The sequence below is a fragment of the Eubalaena glacialis genome, chromosome 19 (assembly GCF_028564815.1).
Source record: "Eubalaena glacialis isolate mEubGla1 chromosome 19, mEubGla1.1.hap2.+ XY, whole genome shotgun sequence".
Lineage (NCBI taxonomy): Eukaryota > Metazoa > Chordata > Mammalia > Artiodactyla > Balaenidae > Eubalaena > Eubalaena glacialis.
The window spans coordinates 19,396,754-19,409,804 of record NC_083734.1 but is presented as its reverse complement, the minus strand read 5'-3'; the positions used below and the strand labels follow the sequence as shown (position 1 = coordinate 19,409,804).

The 13,051-nt window shown below is 36.9% G+C and overlaps 1 protein-coding gene across 1 annotated transcript in view; it reads left to right on the top strand.

Moving 5' to 3' along the window:
* The window catches only part of MYO1D (myosin ID), a 348,608-nt gene that overhangs the window by 237,086 nt on the left and 98,471 nt on the right, over positions 1 to 13,051 (top strand). The window contains exon 21 of the mRNA XM_061176850.1: positions 5,958 to 6,112. Within this exon, the coding sequence (XP_061032833.1) occupies positions 5,958 to 6,112 (155 nt within the window). The remainder of the gene's footprint in view (positions 1 to 5,957; positions 6,113 to 13,051) is intronic.

Sequence of the window (13,051 nt, the reverse complement as noted above, 5' to 3'; positions counted from 1 at the left end):
TTCTTTTTACTTGTCTGGTTATGTTCACTGTTTGATCCTCCATAGGAGGAGGGTCTAGGAGAATTGAGTTAGATTAACATCAGAGATTGTATCTGCCCTGCTCAAACCTTCAAAACCAAAGAAGAGGAAGGTTTAGATTTATCATAGCATAGAGATCTCACAGATTATGAAAAATAAGAAGGCAACTAGTAGGGGGAAGCCCTGATAAGGAGTTTCACTTTTGTTCAGAGAACTTAGTTGTGTGTTCTGGTTGCCCGAAGATAACTGAGGTAGGATCCCTTCCCGAACTAATGTATTTGCATACAGTACCTCCCTTGGCATGGTACTTGTGTAAAGTTTTTCAGATTTCGCTGGCATATCTTCTCTTAGAGTGTAAAGACCCTTGAAGGCAGGGGGTTTTGCTTATTTATCTTTTTATACCTCTGAGTTGCTCCTATTTGATCCTTGCCACAATCTTATGAGGTAGATGCGGCACCTAGTAGGATCCCTTATTTTGCAGAAAAGGAGACAGATGGCCTCCCCCAAAATTAAATGATTCGCTCAGGCTCACACGGCTGAATTGAGGTGAATATCCAGGTCATCCCTTACTCCACTGCTTTCTCCCATCTAGCATCCTGTCTCCCAGAACAAAAGAGACATCCTGGATGCTGTTTGTCCTGCCTTGGTGACAACAGGATCTTAATCTTTCATTATCTGTGCAGCAGAGGAAAGTAGGTGCTGTTTTCCCTCTTTTCTGCTGGGGCTCTGGCATGCGCATAGGCCTGATAACACACATGAAGAATTCCTATGCCCATCCAGGTGAAGCCACTCAGGCAGGGCGGAATAGGGAAGGGCAGGAAGGGAAGCCCACACCCCGAGGTGGGAAGGTGGCTGAGAAAACAGTCATAGGCGCCTCTGCTCTAGCCCGACAGCATCCAGGAAGGGACCTTCTATCTGGATGGTTTCAGCATTCACTGCTGAATCGGTCCCTTTCCCCGGACCCCTGCAGCTAATGTTCCTGGGATATGCAGGCAGAGTTAGTGCTGTTAGAATTCTCATTTTATTAGGCTTTAATCAAGCTCTCCTGTGAAGTGCTACATAAATTTCATTTTGAATTTTGTATATAAAATAAATGAGAGAGAAGGATCATAGACGTAACATGTTTTTTTAAATGAAAATGATATTTTTAATTTACTCATATAAAAATCATCTGAGGTTGGGGGAGGGAAGGATTGGGAGTTTGGGGTTAGCAGATGCAAACTAGTATATATAGGATGGATAAACAACAAGTTCCTACTGTATAGCACAGGGAACTATATTCAATATCCTGTGATAAACCATAATGGAAAAGAAATGAAAAAGAGTATATATATGTATAACTGAATCACTTTGCTGTACAGCAGAAATTGACACAACACTGTAAATCAACTATACTTCAATAAAATATTTTTAAAAGGAACTTTAAAAAAAGCCAATGTACACCAAACCAAACCAAAAAAAAAAACACAAAAAAATCATCTAAGTGTCAGAGAGATTGTTACATCCTCTTATCCATGGCCTCAGAAAACCCATGATCTAACGTAGGTTTGTCAAATGATTTCCAACTCCTTGAATATTTTGCCTTCTCTTCATTGAGCGCTGACCCTGGTATTCTTTAAAATCAACCTAAGAACTCACCTCCGATGAAAATTTATTTATGTGACATTTAGGGATGCTTATTTTTACAGCTTATGTTCATTTGTCCTTGATATTTGGAAAAGCCTACTGTGATAAAAAGAACATGGGTCTGGGTCAGTCTGCAGGCCTGAGTTCCAGTTTCAAGGTCTGCAAGTCAGCTAACTTCTTTGAGCCTCAGTTTTCTTATCTGTAAAATATGGGCATGAGACTAAATGATCTTCCAAACGTATAAACTGTTAAAGTGTTCTTCAGTTGTTGGGTATTTGTCTCTTCCACTCATCCAACTGGATCATGAATCCCTCTAGAACAGAGATTATACCTTCTGCATCTTTGGTACTTCCATCCCCACCCCCAGGCTGCCTGGCACTCTGCATTGCCTCCAGCGGGTATCCTGTCAATGCTGATTGCCAGACTGACAGCACCTGTGGCAGCCAGGAGGCGGCACTTTGGTATTTTCTGCAATAGAAGAACAAACCACAGAATAAGAAATCACTCGGGTTTCTGCTTTATTGACCAAGGTAGATCTAGGGATCAAAATAACCAAGGAGCTATATTTTTTTAATTTGCGTATAATAAATAAAATTGGCTTTTGGTAGTGGTGATTGTATACAGGTCTGTGGGTCTTAATACATGCATAGATTTCTGTAACCACCACCACAATGAGGATACAGAGTCATTCCATTACCCCCAAAAAACTCCTTTGTATCAGACTCCCCCTGACCCCAATCCCTGACAACTATATTCCAGAATATCACATAAATGGAGTCGTATAGTATGTAACCTTTTGAGACTGGCTGCTTTCACTCAGCATAATGCCTTTGAAAATAAACCATGGTGATGCATATCAATAATTTATATTATTAGTTCATTCCTTTTTATTGCTGAATAGCATTCCATTATATAGATGTATCACAGTTTGCTTATTCACCTATTGATGGATATTCTGGTGGTTTCCAGTTTGGGGCAGTTACGAATAGAGCTGCTGTAAACATTCATGTGTAAGTTTTTGTGTGAACATAAATTTTTATTTCTCTGGGATAAATGCCTAGGACCGAGATTTCTGGTTCATGTGGTAATTCTATGTTTAACTTTTGGAGTAACTGCCAAACTGTTTTCCCAGTGATCGTACCATTTTACATTCCCACCAACAATGTATGAGAGTTGATTGTTCTACATCCTCTTTGGTATTGTCACTTTTGTTGTTGTTCTTCTTCTTTGTTTCATCTTTATTTTGGCCATTCTGATAGGCTTGTGGTGATATCTTGTTATAGTCTTAATTTGCATTTCTGTGGTGCCTAGTGATGTTGAGCACCTGTTTGCCACCCATAGGTCTTCTTTGGTGAAGTGACTTCAAATCTTTTGCCCATTTTAAGTTGACTTGTTTGCTCTCTTGTTGTTGAGTTTTAAGAGTTCTTTATATATTCTGGACACACGTCCTTTATCAGATATAGCTCTGCAAATATTTTCTCCCAATCTGTGGGCAGTCTTTCCATTCTCCTACCAATGTCTTTCTTAGAGAAAAGTTCTAAGCTTTATGAAGTTTAGTTTAACAGTTTTTTTTTCTTTTATGGGTTGTGCTTTTGGTGTCATTTCTAAGAAATCTTTGCCCAATCCAAGGTCACAGAGATTTTCTCCTGTGTTTTCTTCTAAAAGTTTTATGGTTTTACATTTTACATTTAGATCTATGACCCATTTTGAATTAATTTTTCATGAGGTGTGAGATTTAGGTCAATGTTTATTTCTTTTGGCATGTGGATGTCCAAATGTTCTGAGTTATCCAGATGTCCAAAGTTTCCTTTCTCCATTGAATTGCCTTTGCATCTTTGTGAAAAATCAATCGGTCATATTTGTGTGAGACTATATCTGACTCTCCATTCTGTTCCCACTGATCTATGTTTTTATCCCTTTGACAGTCCTTTTGACAATTACATTGTCTTGATTACTGTAGCTTTATAGTAAGAAAATCAGCTACTGTGAGTCCTCCAACTTTGTTCTTCTTTTTCAAATTGTTTTGGCTACTCTAGTTCCTTTGCCTTTCCATATACGTTTTAGAATCAGCTCGTTGATATCTACTAAAAATTCTGCTGGGATTTTGGTTGGGATTGCATTAAATCTATAGATCGATTTGGGGGAAATTGGCAGTATTCAACAATATTGAGTTTTCCAAACCATGAACACATTATTCCTCTCTGTGTATTTAGATTTTCTTTTATTCCTGTCATCAGCATTTTCATTTGATTTCTTTCATCAACATTTCGTAGTTTTCAGCTTACAGGTCTTACACACGTTTTGTTATATTTATATCTAAGTATTTTTGGTTTTGAAGTTGTGGATGGTTTTGGTTTTAAATTTCTGTTTCCAGTTTTTCATTGCTGGTATATAGAAATATTTTTGTCTGTTGACCTTGTGTTTTGTGACCTTGCTAAACCCACTAGTTAGTTCTGAGAACTATTTTGTAAATTCCTTGGGATTTTCTACATAGACGATCATGTAATCTGAAAATAAAGTCATTTGTTTCTTCCCTTTTAAACTGTATGCCTTTTAATTTATTTAAACCTGCCTTAAGGCACTGGCTAGGGCTTCCAGTATGAAGTTGCCCAGCAGCAGTAACAGTAGAAATCCTTACATTGCTCCTGATCTTTGGGGAAAACATTCAGTCTTTCACCACTTAGTAAGATGTTAGCTGTGGCGTTTTTGTAGATGTCATTAATAGGTTGAATTCTCTTCTAATCCTGTTTGCTGAGAGATTTATGTCATGAATGGATGTTGAATTTTGTCAAATGCTTTTTCTGCGTCAATTGATATGATAGCTTTCTTTTTTTAATATATCTTTATTGGAGTATAATTGCTTTACAATGTTGTGTTAGTTTCTGTTGTACAACAAAGTGAATCAGCTATAATTATACATATATCCCCATATCCCCTTCCTCTTGAGCCTCCCTCCCATCCTCCCTATCCCACCCCTCTAGGTAGTCACAAAGCATCAAGCTGATCTCCCTGTGCTATGGAGCAGCTTCCCACTAGCCATCCATTTTACATGTGGTAGTACATATATGTCATTGCTACTCTCTCACTTTGTCCCAGCTTCCCCTTCCCCGTGTCCTCAAGTCCATTCTCTACGTCTGCGTCTTTATTCCTGCCCTGCCACTAGGTTCATCAGTACTGTTTTTTTTAAATTCCATATATGTGCGTTAGCACACAGTATTTGTTTTTCTCATTCTGACTTACTTCACTCTGTATGACAGACTCTAGGTCCATCCACCTCACTACAAATAAGTCAATTTTGTTTCTTTTTATGGCTGCGTAATATTCCATTGTATATATATATGCCACATCTTCTTTATGCATTCATCTGTCAGTGGACATTTAGGTTGCTTCCATGTCCTGACAATTGTAAATAGTGTAGCTTTGTTTTTTTTTCTGTTGCTATGATGGATTACATTGATTGATATTTTTCATACAAAACTAGCTATGCATTTCTTAGATTAACTCCACTTGGTCATGATGCATTTTTGTTTTTATGTATTTTTGGATTTGATTTGCTGATATTTTGGCCATTCTAATTACATCCATGTTCATGAAGGATATTGGATATTGGTTTGTAGTTTTCTTGTACTGCCTTTGTCTATTTTTGGCATCAGGACAGTGCTCATAAAATGAGTTGTGAAGTGTTCCCTTCTCTTCCGTTTTCTAGAAGAGATGTGGAGAATTGGTGTTATTTCTTCTTTAAATATTTGGTAGAATTTACCAAGGCAATCATCTGAGCCTCCTGGAGTTTTCTTTTTTGAAAGGTTTTTAACTACGAATTTAATTTCTTTAATAGATATAGCAGTATTCAGGTTATCTATTTCTTCTTGGGTGAATTTTGGTAGTTTGTGGCTTTCAAGGAATTGTTTGGTTTTGTCTAAGTTGTTGAACTTATGTGCATAAAGTTGTTGTAAATATTCCTTTATTATCCTTTTAATGTCTATGTGGTCTGTAGTAATAGCCCCTCTTCCATTTTTGATATGGGTAATTAGGTCTTCTCTCTTTTATTCTTTCGGACTAGAGATTCAGCAATTGTATTTATCTTTTGAAAGAACCAGCTCTTTGTTTCATTGATTTTACCCTATTGTTTTTCTGCTTTAAATTTTGTTAATTTTTGTTCTTATCTTTATTATTTCCTTTCATCTGCTTGTTTCATGAAGCTCAATAAGGATTAATGTCATCAGAGTTACTGAGTAGAACCATTACAAACTGTATTTTTAAAGTCCTTCTTTTGAGAACCACCCTTACAGTTTCCATGCCTTGTCTCCTTGCAGTTGACTGGTCTGAGCGTCTCCAATGGGAAGGACCAACTGGTAGTGTTCCATACAAAAGACAACAAAGACCTCATCGTCTGTCTCTTCAGCAAACAGCCAACCCACGAGAGTCGAATTGGAGAGCTGGTTGGAGTCCTGGTGAATCATTTCAAGAGGTAAAGTTTGATTTCTGTTTAACTAAGTTGAAAAAATATGAAATCTTTCATCATAATTCTCACTGAACTTGTTTTGTGCCAATTTTAGTGTACTGAGTTATTTTCCTTCTTAAGGAAAACTTAAATCATCTGTTTCCCAGAAGGCAAAATTAGCATCCAGCCTTAGTTTCAAGATGAGGGATGATCGTCTACTTTTCCAGCCTCCAGCTGAACCAACAATGAGAGATTTCCCCAATGGTGATTTCTTCACTGCCAATCCAAATGTAATTAAATCCAAAAGACAGAAAACTTACTTTATATTCTTATTGTCACAGCTTCTCGTTTACCCCACATATAATCAGTTAGAGTAGCTACTATGAATATAAACAAATTAGAAGGCAGGTTTAGGATGACATGTAGGTCCACAAAGACTAAAGGGATTCTTTTTTTTTTTTTTTTTTTTAATAAAGTGATTTATTTTCTCACAATTCTGGAGGCTAGATTTTGAGATCAAGGTGTCTGCAGGGTTGTTTCTTCTGAGGCCACTCTTCTTGGCTTGTAGATGGCCATCTTCTCTCTGTGTCTTCACATGGTCTTCCTTCTGTACATGACTATGTCCAAATTTCCTCTTCCTTTAAGGATACCAGTCATGTTGGATTAAGACTCACCTTAATGACCTTATTTTGACTAAAGGGATTCTGAAGAGGCAATTACCTCTGCAAAAACATGGAGTCATGAGGGAACGTGGCATTGTCTGAGAACTTCATAGTAGCCCTAGGCGATACCTGGGGTGGTTGTTTATGTCTGTGTAGTGAACAGTGATGTGAGAGATATAAACGGGGAGCAGATCCTGATGGTGATGGGGACCAGTGAATGGATAATTTTAAGCAGAGAAGTGACTTGTTATTTATTAGAGTTGTTTTAGAGATGGGGTTTCTCTTCCCAAAGGAGGTCATGGAGTATTTGGAGTTGGGTGTTTCTCTGACTCCAAACTCAGATGTTCTTCCCATTGTGGCACACTGTCTCTGCCACCCCACCACCCTGATGCCAGAAGGAGACCACTCCAAACTCAAGGACTGAGAAATGAGCCCAGTGTCCAGTTCCTTTTCTTCCTAAAAGACATTTACTAAGTTGCCAACAGTAATCTAGTTCCTCATGAGTATTTCTTTTCCTTTAAGTTTAGACATGGCTTTTCTCTAAACAAAGGCATATTTAGAATCTGCTGTCCACACATCTAATTCTGCTGTGTTCCTTTTTACTGATGAATGTATGGAGTATAATTTTAAAAGTGAGCTGCACAGGCCATTTATTTTATGCTCTTAAACCTTGTATCCTAGATCAAAACAGATCTTTAAATATCTTATATAATTAAATGTTTTTAAATGCTATAAATAAAATAATGTTTCATGGTCATCTGGTGGGAAAAAATAAGATCCAACTAAGGAATTACCAAAAGATAATAATAAACATATAGGCCTTTGAAAAATTCCCTTCCATCTGCCAAATAACTATAAAGTAAGAGAAATACTGAAGAGTTTAGAATGGAAGGGAAAGACATGGAGAAGGCATCTCTACAATAAAGTCTATAACTCAAATAAACAGGCCCATTTTCCTCCTAATATGTAGTTATAGCACAGTATGGATAATCAAAGGGATTTTAATCTTTACCTTTCATTTGGATGCCTGTAGTAATAAATAGTTTTTGCCTGGGAAACTGAAGTATTTTTTCTCAATCTGAGTCCTTGTTTCTGAAATTCTAACCCCTGTTAAATGCCTCTACAAGTGGTGGAAATATGTGAATCTGGTTCTAGAATCCATCAACTGCTTTCTTTTCCTAGCATGTGTTCTGAGATACATTTCTATCTCGAATATATGTAAGAATTTTTTTAAACATCTTTATTGGAATATAATTGCTTTACAATGGTGTGTTAGTTTCTGCTGTATCACAAAATGAATCAGCTATATGCATACATATATCCCCATATCCCCGCGCTCTTGCGTCTCCCTCCCACCCTCCGTATCCCACCCCCCTAGGTAGTGACAAAGGACCAAGCTGATCTCCCTGTGCTATGCAGCTGCTTCCCACTAGCTATCTGTTTTACATTTGGTAGTGTATAAATGTCCATGCCACTCTCTCACTTCGTCCCAGCTTAGCATCTTTATTCCTGTCCTGCCCCTAGGTTCTTCAGAACCTTTTTTTTTTTTTTAGATTCCATATATGTATGTGTTAGCATACGGTATTTGTTTTTCTCTTTCTGACTTACCTCACTCTGTATGACAGAATCTAGGTCCATCCACCTCACTACAAATAACTCAATTTCGTTTCTTTTTATGGCTGAGTAATATTCCATTGTATATATGTGCCACATCTTCTTTATCCATTCATCTGTCGATGGACACTTAGGTTGCTTCCATGTCCTGGCTATTGTAAATAGAGCTGCAATGAACATTGTGGTACATGACTCTTTGTGAATTATGGTTTTCTCAGGGTGTATGCCCAGTAGTGGGATTGCTGGGTCATATGGTAGTTCTATTTTTAGTTTTTTAAGGAACCTCCATACTGTTGCCCATAGTGGCTGTATCAATTTACATTCCCACCAACACTGCAAGAGGGTTCCCTTTTCTCCACACCCTCTCCAGCATTTATTGTTTGTAGACTTTTTGATGATGGCCATTCTGACCACTGGGAGGTGATACCTCATTGTAGTTTTGATTTGCATTTCTCTAATGATTAGTGATGTTGAGCATCCTTTCATGTATTTGTTGGCAATCTGTATATCTTCTTTGGAGAAATGTCTATTTAGGTCTTCTGCCCATTTTTGGATTGGGTTGTTTGTTTTTTTTGATATTGGGCTTCATGAGCTGCTTCTATATTTTGGAGATTAATCCTTTGTCAGTTGCTTCATTTGCAAATATTTTCTCCCATTCTGAGGGTTGTCATTTCATCTTGTTTATGGTTTCCTTTGCTGTGCAAAAGCTTTTAAGTTTCATTAGGTACCATTTGTTTATTTTTGTTTTTATTTCCCTTTCTCTAGGAGGTGGGTCAAAAAGGATCTTGCTGTGATTTATGTCATAGAGTGTTCTGCCTGTGTTTTCCTCTAAGAGTTTTATAGTGTCTGGCCTTACATTTACGTCTTTAATCCATTTTGAGTTTGTTTTTGTGTATGGTGTTAGGGAGTGTTCTAATTTCATTCTTTTACATGTAGCTGTCCAGTTTTTCCAGCACCACTTATTGAAGAGGCTGTCTTTTCTCCATTGTATTTTCTTCCCTCCTTTATCAAAGATAAGGTGACCGTATGTGCATGGGTTTATCTCTGGGCTTTCTATCCTGCTTCTTTGATGTATATTTTTGTTTTTGTGCCAGTACCATACTGTCTTGATTACTGTAGCTTTGTAGTAGCGTCTGAAGTCAGGGAGCCTGATTCCTCCAGCCCCGTTTTTCTTTCTCAAGATTCCTTTGGCTATTCGGGGTCTTTTGTGTTTCCATACAAATTGTGAAATTTTTTGTTCTAGTTCTGTGAAAAATGCCATTGGTAGTTTGATAGGGATTGCAATGAATCTGTAGATTGCTTTGGGTAGTATAGTCATTTTCACAATGTTGATTCTTCCAATCCAAGAACATGGTATATCTCTCCATTTGTTTGTATCATCTTTAATTTCTTTCATCAGTGTCATATAGTTTTCTGCATACAGGTCTTTTGTCTCCTTAGGTAGGTTTATTCCTAGGTATTTTATTCTTTTTGTTGCAGTGGCAAATGGGCGTGTTTCCTTAATTTCTCTTTCAGATTCTTCATCATTAGCGTATAGGAATGCAAGAGATTTCCATGCATTAATTTTGTATCCTGCTACTTTACCAAGTTCATTGATGAGCTCTAGTAGTTTTCTGGTAGCATCTTTAGGATTCTCTATGTATAGTATCATGTCATCTGCAAACAGTGACAGTTTTACTTCTTCTTTTCCCATTTGGATTCCTTTTATTTCTTTTTCTTCTCTGATTGCTGTGGCTAAAACTTCCAAAATTATGTTGAATAATAGTGGTGAGAGTGGGCAACCTTGTCTTGTTCCTGATTTTAGTGGAAATGGTTTCAGGTTTTCACCATTGAGAACAATGTTGGCTGTGGGTGTTTCATATATGGCCTTTATTATGTTGAGGTAAGTTCCCTCTATGCCTACTTTCTGGAGAGTTTTTATCATAAATGGGTGCTGAATTTTGTCAAAAGCTGTTTCTGCATCTATTGAGATTATCATATGGTTTTTAATCCTTCAATTTGTTAATTTGGTTTATCACATTGATTGATTTGCATATATTGAAGAATCCTTGTATTCCTGGGATAAACCCCACTTGATCATGGTGTATGATCCTTTTAATGTGCTGTTGGATTCTGTTTGCCAGTATTTTGTTGAGGATTTTTGCATCTATGTTCATCAGTGATATTGGCCTGTAGTTTTCTTTTTTTGTGGCATCTTTGGTTTTGGTATCAGGGTGATGGTGGCCTCGTAGAATGAGTTTGGGAGTGTTCCTCCCTCTGCTATATTTTGGAAGAGTTTGACAAGGATAGGTGTTAGCTCTTCTCTAAATGTTTGATAGAATTCCCCTGTGAAGCCATCTGGTCCTGGGCTTTTGTTTGTTGGAAGATTTGTAATCACAGTCTCAATTTCAGTGCTTGTGATTGGTCTGTTTATATTTTCTATTTCTTCCTGGTTCAGTCTTGGAAGGTTGTGCTTTTCTAAGAATTGGTCCATTTCTTCCAGGTTGTCCATTTTATTGGCATAGAGTTGCTTGTAGTAATCTCTCATGATCCTTTGTATTTCTGCAGTGTCAGTTGTTACTTCTCCTTTTTCATTTCTAATTCTATTGATTTGAGTCTTCTCCCTTTTTTTCTTAATGAGTCTGGCTAATGGTTTATCAATTTTTTTATCTTCTCAAAGAAGCAGCTTTTAGTTTTACTGATCTCTGCTATCGTTTCCTGCATTTCTTTTTCATTTATTTCTGATCTGGTCTTTATGATTTCTTTCCTTCTGCTAACTTAGGCGTTTTTTTGTTCTTCTTTCTCTAATTGCTTTAGGTGTAAGGTTAGATTGTTTATTTGAGATGTTTCTTGTTTCTTGAGGTAAGATTATATTGCTATAAACTTCCCTCTTAGAACTGCTTTTGCTGCATCCCATAGGATTTGGGTCATCGTGTTTTCATTGTCATTTGTTTCTAGGTATTTTTTGATTTCCTCTTTGATTTCTTCAGTGATCTCTTGGTTATTTAGTAGTGTATTGTTTAGCCTCCATGTGTTTGTATTTTTTACAGTTTTTTTCCTGTAACTGATATCTAGTCTTATAGTGTTGTGGTCAGAAAAGATACTTGATATGATTTCAATTTTCTTAAATTTACCAGGGCTTGATTTGTGACCCAAGATATGATCTATCCTGGACAGTGTTCTATGAGCACTTGAGAAGAAAGTGTATTCTGTTGTTTTTGGATGGAATGTCCTATAAATATCAATTAAGTCCATCTTGTTTAATGTGTCATTTAAAGCTTGTGTTTCTTTATTTATTTTCATTTTGGTTGATTTGTCTATTAGTGAAAGTGGGTTGTTAAAGTCTCCTACTATTATTGTGTTACTTTCGATTTCCCTTTTATGGCTGTTAACATTTGCCTTATGTATTGAGGTACTCCTATGTTGGGTGCATAAATATTTACAATTGTTATATATTCTTCTTGGATTGATCCCTTGATCATTATGTAGTGTCATTCTTTGTCTTATTTTAAAGTCTATTTTGTCTGACATGAGAATTGCTACTCCAGCTTTCTTTTGATTTCCATTTGCATGGAATATCCATTTCCATCCCCTCACTTTCAGTCTGTATGTGTCCCTAGGTTTGAAGTGGGTCTCTTGTAGACAGCATATGTACAGGTCTTGTTTTTGTATCCATTCAACCAGTCTATGTCTTTTGGTTGGAGCATTTAATCCATTTACATTTAAGGTAATTATCGATATGTATGTTCCTGTTACCATTTTCTTAATTGTTTTGGATTTGTTATTGTAGGTCTTTTCCTTCTTTTGTGTTTCCTACCTAGAGAAGTTCCTTTAGCATTTGTTGTGAATCTGGTTTCGTGGTGCTGAATTCTCTTAGCTTTTGCTTGTCTGTAAAGGTTTTAATTTCTCCATCGAATCTGAATGAGATCCTTGCTGGGTAGAGTAATCTTAGTTGTAGGTTTTTCTCTTTCATCACTTTAAATATGTCCTGCCACTCCCTTCTGGCTTGCAGTTTCTGCTGAAAGATCAGCTGTTAACCTTATGGGGATTCCCTTTTATGTTATTTGTTGCTTTTCCCTTGCTGCTTTTAATATTTTTTCTTTGTATTTGATTTTTGATAGTTTGATTAATATGTGTCTTGGCGTGTTTCTCCTTGCATTTATCCTGTATGGGACTCTCTGCGCTTCCTGGACTTGATTGACTATTTCCTTTCCCATATTAGGGAAGTTTTCAATTATAATCTCTTCAAATATTTTCTCAGTCCCTTTCTTTTTCTCTTCCTCTGGGATCCCTGTAATTCGAATGTTGGTGCGTTTAATGTTGTCCCAGAGGTCTCTGAGACTGTACTCAATTCTTTTCATTCTTTTTTCTTTATTCTGTTCCATGGCAGTGATTTCCACCATTCTGTCTTGCGGATCACTTATCCGTTCTTCTGCCTCAGTTATTCTGCAATTGATTCCTTCTAGAGAATTTTTAATTTCATTTATTGTATAGTTCATCATTGTTTGTTTGCTCTTTAGTTCTTCTAGGTCCTTGTTAAACGTTTCTTGTATTTTCTCCATTCTATTTCCAAGATTTTGGATCATCTTTACTATCATTACTGTGAATTCTTTTTCAGGTAGACTGCCTATTTCCTCTTCATTTGTTTGGTCTGTTGGGTTTTTACCTTGCTCCTTCATCTGCTGTGTATTTCTCTGTCTTCTCATTTTGC